Genomic DNA, 20,513 nt, shown 5'->3' with positions numbered 1-20,513 from the left:
GGTGACTGAGTGAGTGGGTGGGTGGGTGACTGGGTGGGTGAAAGTGACTGGGTGGGTGTGTGGGTGACTGGGTGACAGTGCGTGGGTGGGAGACGGTGTGTGACTTACCTTGACCCCGTGGCATCTGGCTGGGGCAGGAGGTGAGTTCGGGAAGCTGGGGGGGGGCAAGAGTGGCAGGAGTCCCGCGCCGCGCTTCCCCTCTCCGGTAGCGTCACACGTGATGGGGAGTCCCGCGCCGCGCTTCCCCTCTCCGGTAGCGGCGCACGTGAGGGGGAGTCCCGCGCCGCGCTTCCCCTCTCCGGTAGCGGCGCACGTGAGGGGGAGTCCCGCGCCGCGCTTCCCCTCTCCGGTAGCGGCGCACGTGATGGGGAGTCCCGCGACGCTTCCCCTCTCCGGTAGCGGCGCACGTGATGGGGAGTCCCGCGCCGCTTCCCCTCTCCGGTAGCGGCGTACGTGATGGGGAGTCCCGCGCCGCTTCCCCTCTCCGGTAGCGGCGCACGTGATGGGGAGTCCCGCGCCGCTTCCCCTCTCCGGTAGCGGCGCACGTGAGGGGGAGAGCAGGAGGGCCGCGCCGTGAGGGGGGAGGAGCCTGGAGTTTGCTGCTGAGCAGCAGGGCCGCGCTTCCTCCGCGGCGCACGGTGAGGGTGATGGTGCGGCTGGGGATGTTGCGGAGCGTGGGGATTTGGGTGAGGGGGGAGAGAGTGAGGGGCACCGGGAGAGTGAGGGGCACCGGGAGAGGAGGGGCACCGGGAGAGGAGGGGGGGGGGTGTGGAAGGTGAGCTGCGGTCCAACTGACGGGGGAGAGTGTGTGTCCCTGTGTGTGTGTGTCCCTGTGTGTGTGTGTCCCTGTGTGTGTGTGTCCCTGTGTGTCCTTTGGCCCGTCACTCCGCCTCAGGCCAATGAGAGGTGTGCGGGGGCGGACCAAGGGACCAATGAGATTTCCCCTAGGGACACCGGACATCCAGGCAGGCAGGCTGGCATGCATGCATGCAGGCAGGCAGGCAAACATACAGTGCTTTCACTAATATAGTATAAGATATATATATATATATTTTTTTTTTTTATTATTATTATTTAAAAAGCAAAGTATAGGCATTCCTTCCATTACATTTTTTTATATACATGGACTAATTAAAAAAGGTTTCGTCTAGTTTACAGTGTGTGCACCCTGAAAGTTATATGTTTTCCTCAGCTGCAGTAGAGCAGTATATGTATTTATTTTTCTATTAATACACATAGTTTATGTATTTTCATGGGCAAAATATTGAATATTTTTAAGGACAGATAGCTGAACAGTTCTCTTGATGACACTGCAGACAACAATTATAAATATCCTAACACCACTGTAAACATACAAGACAAATAATGTTTTTAAGTGTCCGGCAAAGCTCCCATCATAGCAATAGAATGCATTGTTTATGGCGCAGTTAAGTTGCAAAACAAAATTAGTTTAAAAAGGGAAAATGCATGATAAAAAAAAAGGAAGTACACACAGAGCATGTATCACAACCTAAAAACAATAGTCACAGTTTTAAAACGGCTGGAGGCTGCACAAGGAGGAGCAGCACTGGATAACGACTGTTATTAAGGTAATAAATACTCTTCTGTGTCATTTGTTGTAGAGATTAACATGAACGTCCTTTGTCAAGTATGTATTGCGTGAGCTTTAGAAGAGTTGTCATGTTCAGTTGCCACATTAAGCCCTGCAGGAGCAGAGGGCCAAGATGTGTATGCTGAAGACATTGACACATTATTATTTGCTGGCAAGGGCAGCGGTCTGTTCTGTGAAGGTCACGGGTCAATGTGGCAGTCGTCATTTGTGAAGTGCGGATGCCATGTACTAACCTGAAGAGATCTCCGAACTTACTCCTTAAGTGACTACATGACAAGTAGAGATCATAGAGGTAAGCCAAGATGCATCTCTCTGGGGAAGAGCATTCTGAAGGATTAACAACCTGCTTTACTACGCCACATAATCTGTAAGTAAAATACAGCACAGCGTAAGGTTTTTTTTGCAGTATTAGTAACAGTATTACATGGACACATGTTTTTACTTGTGTTTGTTATTTGTCATGTAGTCATGTTGCAGGTTGATAATATACCTTTAAAGCAGCAATACTACATACTCCCCTGTTTTTTCTTATTTGTATATGTAAAGCATGTGACAGTGTATATTTCTACATTCTTACCTGAGCTGGCAATCGTTTGGTGCTCCTGTTATAAATGTGTGCGCCTAACACAATGGCTGATTCGGTCAGTGTATATCAGCAGCTACAATGTATACTTAAATTACTAATGTAACATTATCTATTGTTACAGTTTGCAGTTCAAACGCTTGGGAATATTGGCAACAAATTACCACAAACAGGAAAGTGTTGCAAAGATCTTGCACTGCTTGGGAGGTGGGCTAAATCAAAGGATGCTTTAAAACTCATAAAAAATGGCATTAAGAGTTGAATAAAAAACAAATAAAAGAGTCACTATGATCTAATACTACAAAACGGAATAATTAAAAAAAAAAAAACATATAAGGTTTCCCGTTTTGCTGCTTTAACAGCTGCCTGGAGACATGCAGTATCCTGCAGCTGCATACCCCAACTATCAACCGCTTTATTCTGCTGTAAATGAGCCATTGCTCTTGCCATTGTAATCTGAGTTTATTCAAAGTACAGTATTAGATGGAAAAGTACAAGAAGATGCAATTATTAAGAGTAGGTTTGTAATAGTGGAAGTGAAAGTGTTGTGTAGCAGGGCGTCAAACTGGGTAGGATTGGAGAACTGGAGAACCAAATTGGGTAGGATGATGAACAAAGAATGTGAAAGTGGGTATGACGGTGGACCTGTCCTCGATCCTAAATATGGAGGATCTGAGTGGTTTTGAGGATCACGTTAAAAATTAAACCCCGTTTCCTTAACCCCCAATTCCCCATCTCCACGGCATTTGATGATAATGCCTTTTAATAAGGTTTTTCATTGTTATATAGTGATTGTTCCTGCTGACGTAGCACTGCAGGGTTATCTGTTTGAAAAAGAAGAGACTTTTAACCAGCTTAAAAATGATTGCTCTTTCCTAACTTAGAGGTAATTAGTCTCATAATTATGTAACCAAATTAATAATTGCTAATGACACTTGGAAACAATTAGAATAAAGAAAATGGAAATATAGCTATTTGCCAAGTATGCTTCAATCATTCTGTGTTTTCCCTAAAATATTTTGGAACGATGGAACATTTTAGGGCAACTTCTAGCGAAGACTGATCTTGAGTCTTGAAACCTATTGCATCCAGGGGAACAAAAGACAGCTTAAATAGGAAAAAGATCAACACAGACAGGAGGAGACGTACAGGGGAAACAGGAAAGATTAGGAAAAGCGGGGCAATGTGTACAAATGCTTATGATTGAGAAATTAAATGCCAGAACTAATTACAATAATGACAAGGGACGACGGCTGAGACATCGTACAACGAAAATCAGGACCGGGACACAGCTAAACCAGGTTACACAGTATTTAAGAAAAGACTCGGTAGGAATGAAGGAACGAGTGGCCCTTTATGTGAAATACAACATAAAGCACGGATGGGAAATTCTAGTCATCCAGGGCCACCAACAGGTCAAATTTTCAGGATATCCCTGCTTCAGCACAGGTGGCACAATCAGTGGCTCCATCAATTATTATAAAGAACTGAAGAAAAGTCTGAGTCACTTTGGGTGAAACTAGAAACTGTCATTGGTCATTCGTCGGTAGACATCCTGGACAAGAGGAGGAATTGGATAGGGTATTAATGAAGGAAATCACCAAGAAGGCACTTAAAGAAAAAGTAATCATTATGGGAGACTTCAATCTCCCAGATGTGGACTGGCATGGGCCTTCTGCAGGAAGCAGGGACTTCCTGGATTCCTTGCAAGGGGCATCTCTCAAGCAATTGGTGAGAGAGCCAACTCGCAATAAAGCAATCCTGGACTTAATACTTACCAAAAGGGACGGAGTATCATGTGTGTGGGTGAAAACTTGTGTTCCAGTGATGATCAATCAGTGTGGTTTAGTATAAAGGCAGCAGCTGAGTCATACCACACACACAAAAAAAACAGTTTTACATTTTAGGATGGCTGACCTTCTTTGGCAGGTTGGAGGTATTTAGTTGGCAGGGCAGAGGTATTTGAGGGGAGTGCAGAAGTAGGGAAAAATTAAAGAGACCCTACTAAAAGCAACAAACTTTTGTGTCAGGCGGGTTAGTAAAAATAAAGTTGAAATGGTTGTTATGGGAGGTGGCAGGTATTGTAAAAGCTAAAAATACAGCTTTAAGATACGTAGACTCAGGGAGAGGAGGATACAGAACTATATCAGGCTAGGCAGAAGAAGGCTAAGCAAATAATCAGACTACAAAGGCCCAAGCAGAAGAGAAAATGACTTAGTCAGTGAAAAAGGTGGACAAAACTTTTTGGGGGTATATCAGTAAAGTGAGAAAAACAAAATGAGGACTAAAGGCAGAAGGGAATAGTCTTGTTGAGGGAGAAAAGGATATATCAAACAACCTTAATAATTATTTTTGCTTGGTCTTCACAGCTGAAGGTGAATGAGAGGGACCACAGTTGGGTAACAGAAATATAAATGGAACAGATTTTGACAAGTCCATTTACAGAGGAGAAAGTTCTACTGGAACTTCCAAAACAGAAAGTGCACAGGTCAATGGGGCCAGATGGGGGATATTGAAAGAGCTTATGGGTGTGCTTGCAACACCATTGACAGATCTATTTAACCAGTCACTATTAACAGGTGTAGTTCCAGATTACTGGAAAAGAGCAAGCATAGTCTCATGACACAAACATGGATGTAGGGAAGAGGCAGGTAACTACAGACCAGTAAACCTGACGCCAGTAGTGGGGAAATGAATGGAAACATTGCTGAAAGATAGAATGGTTGACTACCTAAAGTCCAACAACCTACAAGATCACAGACAGCATGGGTTTACTGAGGAGAGATCATGTCAAACAACTCATAGATTATGTTGACTGGGTGACTAAGGTAGATCAGGGTGGGCCGGTAGCTATAGTTTACCTAGAATTTAATTAGGCCTTTGACACTGTCCCACATAGAAGACTGATAAACAAGCTGCAATGCTTGGGATTGGACCCCAAGGTGGTAGAATAGATAAGACATTGGTTGAAGGATAGGTGACAGACAGTTGTGGTAATGGAAGTACATTCAGAAGAGGGGAAGATAACCAGTGGAGTATCTCAGTGATCTGTACTGGGACTGGTGCTCTTTAATATCTTTATTAAAGTCATTCCAAATGGTTTGGAGAGAAATATATGCCTCTTTGCAGATGACACAAATATCTGGAACTAAGGCGACACTCCAGGCGGAGTCAACAAAATGACCAATGATTTAGGTATATTGGAGGAATGGTCAAGAGTGCGGAAACTCCAATTTATTGCCCGAGAGTGCAAAACTCCAAAGGCAGAATACGGTATTAATGGCACAATAATGTCAACTACTGTACAGTACTGTCATTTTTCAGCAGACTTAAAAGTAGGCGAGCAATGAAACAAAGCTATGCGGAAAGCCAGCAGGATGTTAGGTTGTATAGGGAGAGATATTAGCAGCAGAAAGAGAGGGGTGATGATACTACTTTATAGAGCATTGGTGAGACCTCACCTAGGTACTGTGTTCAATTCTGGCGACCAGGTCTCCGGAAGAACGTAAATAAATTGGAAATCGTGCAAAAAATGGGCCACTAAGATGGTGCATGATCTACAGCAGGGGTGCAAACTATGGGGGCGCAAGAATTTTCAGGGGAGGCGCAACGGTTGCAGAGGCTCCGTGCTCTTCCCCAAGGCATTTAAATTAAATGCTGGGGGCTCGCGTGAGGCCTCTGTAACTATCCTTACCTTGTCTTCGGCGACACATCGTCATGGCAATGCGGCGTAAAATGCCGCTGCGGGGTCACGTGATGTCAAGGTGCCATGGCCACGTGACATCACAAGACCAGCAGTGTCATTTGACGCCGGAGATAAGGTAAGGCAGGAGGCTCGACCAGGGAGGGGAGCAGGCAGGGGGGCACAGCGAGGAAAGATTGCGCACCCCGGATCTACAGCATAAGACTTATCAGGAAAGGCAACAGTGCCTGTATATCTTAGAGGATAGAAGGGAGAGGGGGGATATGATAGAAACGTTCACATATATAAAGATATTCAACAAAGTACAGGAGGGAAGCATATGCCACAGAAAGAGAAGTGCTAGAACAAGAGGTCATTCCCTGAAACTAGAAGGTGGCAGCTAGGGGGAAATGTGAGGGAGGACTTCTTTATGGAAAGGGTTGTAGATACATGGAGTAGCCTCCCAACAAACATGGTAGGGGCTAATACAGTGACAGAATTTAAACATGCTTGGGATAAACATAAGGCTGTACTAAAAAAGAAAGAAAGGATCAAATAGTCTTGAGGTTTTACAGCAGATAGGAAACTGGGCAGACACAATGGGCCCAACTGGTTCTTATCCGCCGTCAAATTCTATGTTTGCTGCAGTATTTACTTAGTTTGATGTTTATCCACACAGGTGTTCTCCATCTAATGGGTTGTTATTTACATGGTAACATTTCACTGTTCAATTGTGTTTGTGTATTTTGGAACTTTTCATCCTGTTACTGGAGTATGTGGTTAAGATTAAGGCTATGAACTGCTGCGTGTTCCATTAACTGGATGATTAATTCTTTGTGGAGCAAAGCAGGGTGGTGCCGATGTGTGTAAAATGTTGCTAGGAGCAATCTGTGCTCCTTATTTACTTATTCATTTCATTTATTTTGTAACATCACAACCAGAAGTCTCTTGAAGAAAGGCTGCACTGGCCATACCCCAAGTAGTCCTTTTAGTAGCCCTTGTTTTAGAGATACTTAGTTATCTTATTTAATGAATAGAGAACCGTGCAGCTTTCAAACACCTTGCCGGTGACCCAGTCAGTGTCAATAAAATCAGTGGAAGATGCTGCTGACAGACGTATTTGTCTTACATACTGATATATATTCACAATATATATAACATATATGCAATAATAATATATTAAACCCCTTATCCCTTTCCATCCCCGGTAGCTCAGTGATCACCTCCCAGCGCAGCTTAAAGGGAGGACATTTTTTTTTGCTTTATTTTCACTTTGGGCTTAGACACGAGCCTCGGATCGCTACTTCAAACCACTAGAGTTCAGGGGTTTTTGGTTTTACCCCCCCAAAACTCACCCATCTCACCCCAGCAATACATATGAATATGTTGCCGTCCAGTTGTATTATTATTTTTATCTTGGCTTTCTCCAAACATTGGTCTCACGTTCATGGTCGTGGCTCCAAAGAAAGTGCTCATAAAGTTAGTAAAATCAGGTACAAACCCTTCAAACACTTGGGCTGTCTGATCAAAGTTTAGAATTAGACAGGCATGGTAACGCCGAAGCACTGCTACAATGTACAAACACAGGCCTGTTGTGTAACTTCCTGCCAAGCTGGACGATTTCAACAACAACTCTGCTTCCACGACACTCAGTTCATTTAGCAGCTGAAAAACATGAGAGGAAATTGCTTCAGAATAAAGCACACATGAACCAAAACACAGATATAGTACAGTATGTCGATTCATTAAACTTTACAAACACACACACCCCTGCAAGCTCAGCACACACACCCACCACACACATTTGTGTCAAAAGGAATGCTACTGGGACCTAATTTATATAACAAAAGACAAAAAGCCCCAGTGCTACATCCAATATAACAAATTACTGTTTTTTTTCCTGATTATAAAGAGACGGTTTTTTTTTTTCAATGAAGTTGAGTTGAAAACTACATACTGGCCTTATAATCGGGCCCGCTCACTTTGTGAGCCAAACAGCAGTCGAATGTATGAGATAGAAGGGTAAAATGGAGGAAGCTCCACCTTGGGGGCCTCAAGCAACCATGTTGCTTGTGGCAGGAAGGTCAAACCGAGAGAGACAGAAAGAGAGACACAGAGACAGAGTGTGTGTGTGTAAACTTTTTTCTTTCCAGCTACTACTGAAATTAAGGGGTCGCCTTATAATCGGGCAAATACTGTATATAGTTAAATACGTATCTGTTTTTATTTTCATAAGTGAGGGTCATTTAGTTAAATTCTTTGGCCAAAACATTAGAAGCTTGCAACCCACGCCAATATATATCAGTGGCACTCCTTTTGACACAAATGTATATGGTGTTGGGTTTGGGTTGTGAGCTTGCAGGGGTTGTGTGTGATTGTAGATTTCAGTGAATAAACAATTGTTTGGAGGTTTGTGACCCCTCCTCCATGGTTTTAAGCTCACCCATCCCACTTTTAAATGGCAGTTCTTATTATGCACCTATGAATGAACAGTCTACTAAGTTCTCCCTCCATCAGAGAGGGTAGGAGAGCTTTTTGCAGGCATAGTATTGTTAGGTATCCAGGAAGTGTCTGTATGAGAAAACGGAGCACAACCGGAGCTGGACGGAAAATAATGATCAGAGGGTAACTCCTATAAAAATAATTTACTCAGCTCAAATAGCTAACAGGTAACAAACGCACCTACGCATTTTGCGCTCAAGTGCTTTATCAAGGTGTGAGGTTTGCAGGTAAATCTTGCATTCTTATAGATACCAGTAGCGCGGGAGTGACGTCATCGGCCCGTGACTCAGAAATGAGGCGCCCTAGAGCCGTACATGCGCAACGTCACTCCCTATTGCCTGCAAGAGTCAGCTGACCCCAGTCAGTGAGTCAGGTTCTCAGACACCGCATACACCCGCACAGCGTTTTTGGGGAATGTTATGTTGATGCATTATAATATGAATGTAGTGATCCTTTGCTAATGGTCACAAGTACCTAAGCAGCAGCCAAACATATTAAGAAAAACTAAACATAATTCAAAATCTTATCATAGAAAAATCTTACTTAAACTCTCACAAGTTTCTCACATTTTTTGGAATTTTGTGTGTCAAAAAATAGTTTTTTTTTAGAGAGAAAAACCCCATAATCGTTCAAATGTATTGACAAGTTTGCATTCCCTGAAGAGGCCTTTTCACTTCTTCCTGTGCCTCAGACACCAAAATCAGATTGCAACCTTTACAGGGCAGAGACTGGCGGTGCCTGCAAAAGTCTAATTAAGAAAGAAAATATTATACAGTACATCCTTTAAGTATTATTTTCGGACTAACCACCTGCTTCCCCTAACCAGGGTAAGGGCTTTCCAATTCACAAATAAATAGCACAGAGAACTATTGTACTTCCTATTTTATGGTAAAGAACAGGACGTGTGGCTCAGTGTGGATGAGATTTGCGGGGCTCACTTGGGGGTTATTTGCCCAAGAGAGAAGCCAATAGCAAAATAATAACTAGATATCTAGCCATTTCTGCAAGTGCTGCACATTTTTGACACACATGAAAGATCATTTTGGTTTATAGTTTGCATGTTCCTAAAACTCATTTACAGTACAAGCGTGTTATTAGCGACTCACTCCCGGGTTTCTTAATGTTAGTGTACCTCCAGGTATGAACCGAGATACAGATAATGCATACAGTAATTCAACAATAAATCAGAAGCAAACACTGAGGGATTTTCATGGAACTCTCCTAATAAAACACATTAAATGCTTTCTTCTGTCTCTCACTATATTTATCCTGGCAGATGTATCACTGATGGAGTATAGACGTGTAGAACTGGCCTATTAGGCCCATCGTATGCGTCTCATTGGGTGGAAAATAGAGCTCTTTGCCCTTCTATCTACAAATGACATGAGAGCGTGTTTGGCCCCTGTGTAATTTTGACATAGTTGCATGCTTGATAACTATACTATATGTTTCATGGGAAAACAGGAAAGAGAGCATTGTAAGTAATGCAACTGAACACAGATCTAGCCATAGATTACATCCTTCTTTCAAATTACACAAATACACCTGTTTTGCCATATTAGTACTAAAGTGGCCTGCATCCGGGTGATATGATACACAGATATGTGGTGAAGTTGTTAAGTACCTGGCTTCCTTTGACCTGTATAATTAACCACTATGCTGCTGGAGTAAAGCTTTGTCCGTCTGAGGAGTGAAATATTTGTAATCAAATCTATTCTAGTCAGGTACATACAAAGGTTGTAAAGGCTGTCTTTCAAATACATCTGTGTTAAATGATCCTGATGATCCTTTCCTAATGCATAACTCGGGAAGTGATTGAAGTGTAAAGGCTAGGTCCCCGCTGCCTGCTGCAGGGTGTGCGCTGGAGGGACAAGAATCGCCCCTAAATGGGGCCTGGCCCGCAACCTACCTTGGCCGCAGCGCTGCGTGGCCATATGTTTCTGAAGACAGGAAAACTGTGTTCAGGATTTGGGACGGCGCACTGGCCATGCCCCCCACAGTTTAGCCAATGAGGGTTAACCTGCCTGGTGATGTCATGGCCGCACCCCCCGCCAGCTCTGCGCAGACCTGGGAACAGAGTTGCACGCGCCACTAGCCTGGCAGGCACGCGTGTAGCGCCGGACACCGGGGCCTTAGCTTAATGATGCATGATGGTAGTATCACTATTTATTTATTTGCACCCTTAAACTACTGCTTCTTTTTTTTTTTTTTTTTACAAAGTTATCTGTTTTTTTGCAATTTGTTTTACAAGGATTTTACTGAAAATATGAAATTATCAAAAGTGTATGCAGGCAGGTGCACACTCACTGCCACAGGTGTAAGTGGAACACGCACGTTGGAATACCTCACAGTTAATGTTCCCAGATGAACAGGTGAACAGGTGAACGGAGCAATTGTAGGGACCTCCACGTCTCGGGACTTTCCACTGGTAAGCGGGTGATGGTGAATCTTTAAAGGTACAGCACACACGTTAATTTCCAAAGCAGGGGAGACAAATAGCTGGGTGTATAAGGCTGGCTTGGCAGGAGTGACGTGTCATATGCCAGCAAATAAAATTACACTGGTATCTCTAAATCCTCCCAAATCCTAGGAGTGGTGATGCGGCTCAGACTAGTATGCCAGCAGGACGCCTGCAGGGTGCCCGTGTCTACAATCACTGATACAAGCGTGAAGTTAGTTTGTCGTTACATAGTTTCCACAGTCCTGCATCTAGTGTGCAGATTAGAGCCTGAGCTGTCAGCTGTGTTTATGCATGTCATCAGCGATACAGGCGATTTATGCCGCATGTGTGACTTCCCTGGCTCAACCTCGCATTTATCAAGATTAATCAACAGGAGACACTGGGCTCGCAGGACACTTGCGATGTCCCAAAGATGGCACACACCTCTCTCAGTCAGCTGGAGCCACAGGGGAACCGTGCTGTAAAGCCATGGAAAGTCTGCACACGCCAGTGGATGGATGAGTTGCAGACTGTCAGAAACTCAAGGTTCTGAATGTGGAGTCTTGCCTCCTCCTCTTTCACTGTTCTAATTGCAGGGTGCAGCTACTCAGTAAAGCACTAGGCGTACAAACCCAGCCACGCGTTTCGTAGCACTTGGCCACTTCGTCAGGGATGGTTTGTAGAAAGGTTGATTTGCTACATTTACAAGGACCTTCTTAAAGGGCACCAAATGGTTATTAGAAAATATGAAAACTGAAATTAATTATAAAAAAAAGTAGTATGTGTGAATGATGCATACATAAAGACTTAAAAAAATTCATGTATAATTGGCTTTCGGATAATTAGTATTTGAGTAGGAGTATTCTCAATTAGTAATTGATAATAAATTGACCCAAAAGGACACAAAATCAGTTCCAATGTTGTCTACACAGGATAACATGTATCTCCAAGATCTCAAATCTCTGTATTTTAAAGGTACTGTTGATCCTATAAAGGTACTGTACTGTATCTATAGGTTCAGTATAAAGGTACTGTTGAACCTATAGATCCCACTGATGATAAAGTATAAACTGACTTTTTGTTGGATACAATGGAGGCTATATTACCTCCTGGAGGATAAATCTGTTAATTGTGAAATAATACACATGTACTTCAAACCTAAATCCCTATTCTACCCCTCACAATCCAAAAATAGACACTTCCTATAATTTAGTACTTGAGATTTCAAAGCATGTTGTAAAAACAAACCCCACAACAAAAAAACCTGACCAGGGGTGAAAACATAGCTCTTACAAATCTTCTGTATAACACCGATCCAGCCATTAGACTGGCAGATAAGAGAGTAGTATTGTGTGCCGAACAAGTGGAATACATAAAGGAAGCCCTTAGACTTCTAAATTGTCATCTATTCTATAAAATATTACATTTCAAGCTTACGAGTGAATACCAAATGTTATCACAAAGTCTGAGAGAGATTTCTTGTGTATCAAATAGTCCAATACTGTATACCTTTCTTTTATAACTCACTGAAACTTCATAAGAGTCTTCTAAACCCTCTTTGATGGCCCATCATTTTGTGTATAAACTCTGACTGACAATATGTCACAATTTGTCGATTTTTTTTTTCTTCTTCAAAAACATGTAAAAAAAAAAATCTTAAATCATACATTAAAGATTCTGCTCACGTGTTGAATCTAGTTTCCAATATCTCTTGGGGAAATTACTTTTTATGGGCAACCTGCGACGTTAAGTCTATATCGTTGTTGACGTGCATGAACACAGCCGACAGCTCAGGCTCTAATCTGCAAAGTGCAATATATGCAGGACTGTGGAAACTATGTAACGACGAACTAACTTCACGCTTGTATCAGTGATTGTAGATGCTGGCACCCTGCAAGCGTCCTACTGGCATACTAGTCAGAGCTGCATCACCACTCCGAGGATTTGCGAGGATCTGGAGATACCAGGGTCATTTCATGTGCTGGCATATAAGGACACGTCACTCCAGCCAGCCTGCCTTATACACCCGGCTATTTCTCGCCCCTGCTTTGGAAATGCACGTGTGTGCTGTACCTTTAAAGATTCACCATCACCCGCTTACCAGTGGAAAGTCCCGAGACGTGAAGGTCCCTACACTTGCTCCGTTCACCTGCTCATCTGGGAACATTACCTGTGAGGTATTCCAACTTGTGTGTTCCACTTACACCTGTGGCAGTGAGTGTGCACCTGCCTGCATACACTTTGTATAATTTCATATTTTCAGTACAATCCTTGTACTTTATATTTGAAATCTGGTCACTTTTTCTTGTTCTTTCAGTGAAGGTTTTTCCACTTACAGGCTGGTCTGTTTGAGGCGGGGGGAGGGGTGGTTGGGTGAGGAGGCGGGGGTGGATGGGTGGTGTTGCGGGGTGGGTGGGCGGGTGGTTGAGGCGGCTGAGGCGGATTGAGGCGGGGGGGTAGTTTTGCTGATGGGGTGGCTGGGGAGGTTACGGAGCGGAGTCGCCGGCGGCGCGTGTGGAGGTGAGAAGAGCCGGGTTTGGGTGAGGGGGGTAGTTGTGCTGATGGGGCGGCTGGGGAGGTCGCGGAGCGGGTGGGTTTGGGTGAGGCAGGTGGGGGGGGGGAGTTGTGCTGATGGGGTGGCTGGGGAGGTTGCGGAGCGACCGGGTTTGGGTGAGGCCGGGAGAGGGGGGGGTAGTTGTGCTGATGGGGTGGCTGGGAAGGTTGCAGAGCGGAGAGGTGAGAAGCGCCGGGTTTGGCTGAGGCGTGCTGGGGGTAGTTTGGGTGAGGGGGTGGCGGGTGGAGGTGAGGTGGCGGTGCGGCTGTAGGTGACGCGGCTTTGGCTGAGGCAGGTGAGGACGGTATGGTGCACGGCGTGTGGCTCTCATGCGGTGTGAGGAGGCGGTGAGGGCGTGCGTAGCCGTGTTGCTGACGTCACACCACCCTGCAGGCCAATCACAGCGTGTGCACAAACCCACACACAACCAAACTTTCAATTTTATATATATAGATACGTTTAGTGGATGAATTTCTATTCTCCTTAAGTGGTTATACTGTTTGGTTCGCTAGACGGAAATAGAGTTCTGGTCAGGTTCGTCTACTATGTCTATATATGCTATTATACTAAAGGTCATTAAATTGTGGTCATGGTTGATACATTTAGTATACAATCATATTTCATCTTTTCCATGTGGCTATATCATCTGGCTTTTGTTAGAGGGATCTTTAGTTAGGATTTTCTTATTATGTTTATAAATGTTACATTAGTTGTTTCCAATTTGTCGCTAATATTGTTAGTATGTTTAGCTGTTCAGCACTTCTACTTTCCCCTAATGGTGATACTTTGCGGTTTTCAGGGAACAAGATGTCAGTCCGCTATTGCCCCCCTTTTTATTCATATATGCCATTACATTAACAGTTACTAAGCTGGGGTTAACATTACTGTAATATTTAGTGAATCCCCTTTCCAGCTTTGGAAGTGGCTGTATCTATCTGGCTCTTTAGAGGGAACCAGTTCTGTTTATTGCTGGCTGTTGGTTTATCTCAGGGTTTCCCCATGCTCTGTGATTGGATGTGTCCCTGTTTGAGTCTTTGGTTCTGCAGACAGCTCATCTACAGTATGACAGTCATCATTATGTATGTGATTTGTCCTTTTTGTATTTATTATGCATTAACAATAATCATGTTGGTGCTGCTGCAGTCCAGAGTGGACTTACTTCCATCTCCACTGTATCTTTACTCCTTTTTAGAGTTCATTACATACAGTAGGCATAGCACTATGACATTATTATATGTTATGAAGAAATAGGAAATTATACATGTAGTCTGGTGTTAATATTATGATGTATTTATTTTAGATTTATTGTTCTCTGTTAGAGCGCCCCCATTTCTGTTACATTTTGTTTCTTTTGTTAAGGTTGTGTTGTGTAATTTGCATGATTTGCAATGTCTGTTTTATTGTTTCATCACCAATATGTTTTGTATTAGTTTGCATTGTGTTTTAATGTTCAGTGTAGGACCGTCCAGCGAATGAGCCGCCATCTTTTTTGCAATCCAGTCCTCTGTCTCGCTCCCTTTATCTGGGGGGTTATATCACCGGGGAGGACAGCTTTGCAGCCCTTCCGGTGGAGGTACTGCTATATAAGAACGCTACAGACCCCTAAGGAATTACTGTTTGAAAAAGCTCCAGCTATGGCAGGAAACGTGCCAGAGATTCCTCTTTTTGCCTGTCTGTCCGCTTGATGTTACATTAAACTACCTTCCTATTTTTGGATTTAGTTGCATCCAGTTCTCTTTTTTTGTTGCAGTGCTCTCTCGATTTTCCTCGGTTCTATGCAAAGAAATACTGTACACCACACTATTTCTTTACCTTCACTTTGATATTATATATTAACACAAGTGTTCGTTCACTTTATTGGTTTATTTGTAGTGTACTAGCGCACTTCACTTGTATATAAGTCTCCCTTGTAGAAAAGAGGTTAAAAAGGGCCTACACAATGGCATCATGCATTTATGGTACTGACCTGTGTGATACACGTGCAGCCCTTATAAAGGAATAAGTGCACCTTGCATTTCTTTCCATCCTCTTCTGTATTTTGACTTTTTACAAATGCACCACAGTTTACCAGGTTACCAACTGTATTAATGACTTCTGCTTAATAATTGGTCAATAAAGCAAAACATTGACATCACTGGATTACAGCTGAACAGATAGTGGGTTCAATATGAGAGGGACCACCAATAATTAAGCTCAGGGCAGCTTTCAGCAAGGAAGTCCACTGGGTTGGCTCATAGAACATTTGAAATGGTGGAAATTATCATAGGCCATCTGGCGAGCTCTGGTCAATTAACCCTATTCAATATAGTGTAAATCAGAGTAAACCTGTCTCACTTTCATTGAATGTAGGTTTCATTTACTGCCTTTTTCCATATTAACTAGGAGGCAGAGTCCTTAACAGATTGGATTTAATTTCATTCAAATTAAAAATTATTTGTTGATAAAAATAGTTCCCCAGAGATACTTAGGGGCTTATTCTATATTCACCGAAGCAGACGATTCTGCATGGACTGTAATGGGGAATTTCTTCGAAGTGGCCCGACTGGACACTTTGGGCTGATACAGAATAAGCCCCTAAAGTGGTTACACCACAAACAGTCTCAAATTAGTTTTGGGACACAATATAGTAAAGGCTTTATAGATATGTTTTCCATACTGATATTTTAGTCATACAAAGGTCAAGTTTGGAGAAAGCTGGATCTAGCACAGTAATTGGTTCCTATTGTTTAGACAGTGCTGTGCTTAATTACAGCTATTGCTGCATGTGACCTACTGTAATAAGTACTGTGACAACCATAATAAACAGCATTTAAGTTTGCTATTAAATAAAAGTGTAGCTTGTAGTACCATATAATCTTTACCCAGTCGTACGTTTATCTGATATTGTAATACACAATATGTTGTACCAGTACATGCAGCAAACATATATGGAAGTGCGGCCCATTAAGTTAACATGCAGTCCCAAGAACTGTAAATCGTTACTGAAAGTCAATGTATACTGTATGTTCTCTTCTACGTGAAGAAACCACGATTTCCCCTTGTTTTATTGTCAACTGCTCATTTTTATCTCTTATCGAAGCACAAGGAAAACTCTGAAGGTCATACATGATTTACAACTGGCAAATACCATGCTTTGCAAAATATACATAATCGCTTTACTCAGTATCAATACTATCTATATTCAATTAACAGGGCCGTTGAGTGAAGCCAGATATGCCTGGTTTGTGCATCATATTAAAAAGAACACTGAATTCTTGATCAATGCTCTTATTTTCCTGACAACACAACAAGATTAATGTTTGACTTCAGGCACTAGCTGCTTTGGTGAGACAAACTCCAGTGCTAGGTTAGTGTTGTTTACAGCCTGGGAACAATGCAGTTTCTCTGTATTTTGAGTCTCCCAGGAACAATGGAAAATTGAGAGACCTCAGTTACCTGTATAGCGAAATCAATAAGCCCATTGATGTTGAGAGCAGGCTCCATGAGGTCAAAAATAAGCTGGATATGATGAGCCAAGGGAAGGTGGTAAGATGTTCCTGAAGCAAAGCTGGTGATTTGTTCCAGCACATTACCAGATATCTGCGGATGAAACCCATGGATACTTAGAAGACTAATTGCTGGACCCCTAATTACTTAACAAGGACATACATTGTTTCTATGGTAAGTACATTCTTTTTCTAATAAACAAAAGGCTGACCAATGAATGCAAGGGATTCAAAGCCACTGGGAAACCATTGCTAGACTCTCACAAGCTGTGGGGTTTAAAACATCAACTCCATTTACTGTACCTTTACTTTTTCATCATGATTATTCACTTCATTATGAAATTCAGAACTATTCTATCGTGCAGAGATACTGGTGGAAATTATACAGGTATTTACAGGTACTCTTTAAAATTAGCATTATCACAGTTTCTCTAAGAATGTCTGTAAACGTGCACTGATCACTGCAACACTGGACTTACTGCAGCATTATTTGACATTATTCAGAGCCCCTAATTACCCCCTCACAGAATAGTATATATTCTATGCTCTATATTATTTATATTCATTCTGCTGCAAGTTAGGAATGAATTTGGAAATATATTAATTATGTCTTGACTGATGTAACAAATGTTAAGTTTGCAGAGAAAGTTTGATATAGGCTTCCACTTTACCACATTTATTTGTTATTCCGAACATTACACAAGACAAGCTTTACTCTGGCTATAGCAGCACAATATTTGTACTGTACATTTCTCTGGCAATTCTATTGGGGAATACTGGGGCAGGAAGTGTATTCTTCATACAGCTACAGATCATGCTTTACTTGTGGTTACAAAGCAACATGAGCATACTGTACTGTAGGCCTCCAAGCAGACCAAGAGGGTACTTTTACCTGTATAAATCTTGTTTATGTCAAATGACCCAGGAACATGCTGTACTGGGCGATATATCTAAAGCTGGTCAATAAAGGTAGATCAAAAGAGAGCATGGAGCACTCACGTAAAATTAATGAGACTGCCACAAGCGCTGGCTAGGGCGAGGACTGAAAAAACCCAAGCTGCATATGAAGAGAAGAGAGAGCACTCACATGGACTTTTGCTGACGATTTAATAAAGCATGGTAGATGTTTCGGTCCTACCCAGGACCTCTCTCGAGACGTCTCCAAAACATCAACCATGCTTTATTAAATCACCAGCAAAAGTCCATGCCAGCGTTTTCTCGCTTTTCTTCAACAAAGTCGATCTCCTGCTGCCTTATTGCCACGGTCATTATCATAGTAACAATCTACATTTCATTTTCATATACTGTATGCACAAACACGGAAGGATAGTACCTGGGAAGTGACTTGATGCTGATCAAAGTATGAGAGATGCTGCAGCCTGTTGAACATACTCTCTAGAGTTGGAAACGGTTCTTGTTTGCTTTTTCTTGACTTTTGTCCATCATCTCCAGCTAAACACATAACAAAACTTGTGATTACTCTGCAGGCAGATAGAACAGTAATCATATTATTATGAATAATACATTTAGTAATATATCATGTTAGAAATGAGCTGCAGGTGAGAGGGTTTCTTTCATGCAAGGCACATATTTATTCAAAAAGCTACAGTGAGAAATACTTTTTGTTTTCAGGTATATTCACAGTAGGTTATTTGCTTATACTGAGAAGAGACACGTACGGATGTAGCAAGATTCCTGTCCCCGGGACTGTGGCTGAAAAAGCAAAAAGCTGCGGTTTTGTGGTGTCTGCTGCGGTTGCGCTGCGGGGGGGTACATGCTCCCTGTGAGGCCGCGTGCCCCAGTGTCAGAGACAAGAAGTCTCGCTACATCTGTACACAATCAGCTTTACATATAATTACAACAATTATTCATTTAGGCAAATTGCACTAGTCATTATTAGACATGTATTAAAGCAGTCCATCCTGCATCTACAGTAGTTAAAACCGCATGTAAAACGGTCTAACCGGCAGCTAAAATACATTTTGGTTTATTTAAGAAAAAGTTTAATTTTAGTTGCTATAATCATCACATGAGATTCTCTTGTTTCCTGCTCTTTCTTCCTTTTCTATAACATTTTGTATAGCTATTTCTCTTATATAATGCAGCTCTGTAATCACACCTCCGTAGCATTTTGTATATACAATTGCACAGAAGCTGCAATCTAACGTTAATGCCTAAATTCTAATACAAATGGTATTAAAACAAAAAGTTTGTCCCACTCCTCCCTATAATTTCCATTGCTGTAAATATTCTGCATGTTTGTATTGTAATGATCTCCGTGAATGGTTCACACAATTATAAAGTAGGATTAATCATTAAAAACAGTATATCAGAACTCTGGGCCATGATAATCACACTTGCTAGTTTACCTGTGACGCCACCTCGTTTCCACCTTCTTCAGTACACACGCAGCAACAGTCACGATTATATCCGATTGACAAGCTTGGCGTTTCTTCTGCTTTAATACATATATGGTACTGTACCTTTGCTACATAGTAATAATGACCTCCGACTGGGAAACCAGTTAATGAGCATCATATGCGTGTTACAATTTTTTATTTCAACTATTCTGTTAACAAGCTGCTTCTAGAAGATGGCAGTGTGATATGTTACATCAGGGGTGCCCAACTCCAGTCCTCAAGCCCTCCTCAACAGGTCAGGTTTTCAGGATATCCCAGCTTCAGCACAGGTGGCTCAATATTGAGCCACCTGTGCTGAAGCTGGGATACCCTGAACACCTGACCTGTTGAGGGGGGCTTGAGGTCTGGAGTTGAAGACTGAGCCTCTGATTGAGCCACCTGTGCGGAGGCAGGGATATCCTGAAAACCTGACCTGTTGGAAGGGGGAGGGGGGGCTTGAGGACTTAAGTTGAGCACCCCTGTATTACATGTAATACATTGATGCCATGGTATATTTTGTGCAGGGAAAAGGGGAAGGGAAATGGACCGGGCGCTTCCAAAAAGTGAATATCAAACCAGTGTTTAAAGAAAATCTGATAAAACACAAGTGTGAATCACCTATAAACAATTAAATAATACCCTTCGCCAGTGATAGTGAGTAATTATAAAAAATACAAATAGTGATAGGCAGCTCAACTTCCTCAGAGGAGACTGTTCCCAGTCCCAGGATGATCGGTTTCTTTTCTTCTGGGAGAGGAGGAGCGCAAAGTAGCTCAGTGATATATGTGAATAAAAAGATAAAGTTAAATATAGTGCAGTTTTGATACTATAAACTTTCAATCATATAGCCATAGGTAGTTGCACTCACAAAACTTCTTGTTTAAATAAGCATGTCAGAGATTCTTCTCTCTCTGACTGGAGCCCTTGTGATGGATGTATGTACTAATTCTCAGGATATCCCTCAATAGGTTAATGGTGTTAGCATGAAAAAGAAAAAAGCCACAATAGTGCATACTATTTGACCAAAATGTATTAAATACAGAGTAAAAGAGCATTTAAACTCACATTTCCAAAGAATATGACAGGCATTGGAGACAACCGCTGGTTATAGTGGGACCCCGTCGGTATACAGCTTCTTGGCACTGAGACGCGAGTGAAGTGCCAAGAAGCTGTATACCGACGGGGTCCCACTATAACCAGCGGTTGTCTCCAATGCCTGTCATATTCTTTGGAAATGTGAGTTTAAATGCTCTTTT

General features: G+C 42.4%; 2 protein-coding genes across 6 annotated transcripts in view; one reads left to right on the top strand and one right to left on the bottom strand.

Moving 5' to 3' along the window:
* MED12L (mediator complex subunit 12L) overlaps positions 1-20,513 on the bottom strand; it is a 280,612-nt gene that overhangs the window by 61,905 nt on the left and 198,194 nt on the right. For all 5 annotated transcript variants that reach the window (XM_075570445.1, XM_075570448.1, XM_075570447.1 and 2 more), the window contains 4 exons: positions 18,192-18,310; positions 16,809-16,952; positions 7,379-7,542; positions 1,846-1,977 (listed from right to left, as the gene is read on the bottom strand). In XM_075570445.1, coding sequence (XP_075426560.1) covers positions 1,846-1,977; positions 7,379-7,542; positions 16,809-16,952; positions 18,192-18,310 — 559 coding nt within the window. The remainder of the gene's footprint in view (positions 1-1,845; positions 1,978-7,378; positions 7,543-16,808; positions 16,953-18,191; positions 18,311-20,513) is intronic.
* The window catches only part of P2RY12 (purinergic receptor P2Y12), a 32,200-nt gene continuing 13,190 nt past the window's right edge, over positions 1,504-20,513 (top strand). The window contains exon 1 of the mRNA XM_075570451.1: positions 1,504-1,589. The gene's annotated coding sequence lies outside the window, so the exon portion shown is untranslated. The remainder of the gene's footprint in view (positions 1,590-20,513) is intronic.

The sequence above is a fragment of the Ascaphus truei genome, chromosome 14 (genome assembly GCF_040206685.1).
Source record: "Ascaphus truei isolate aAscTru1 chromosome 14, aAscTru1.hap1, whole genome shotgun sequence".
NCBI lineage: Eukaryota > Metazoa > Chordata > Amphibia > Anura > Ascaphidae > Ascaphus > Ascaphus truei.
Note: the sequence above shows the minus strand (reverse complement) of the source record. Positions and strands in the feature narration are given on the sequence as shown.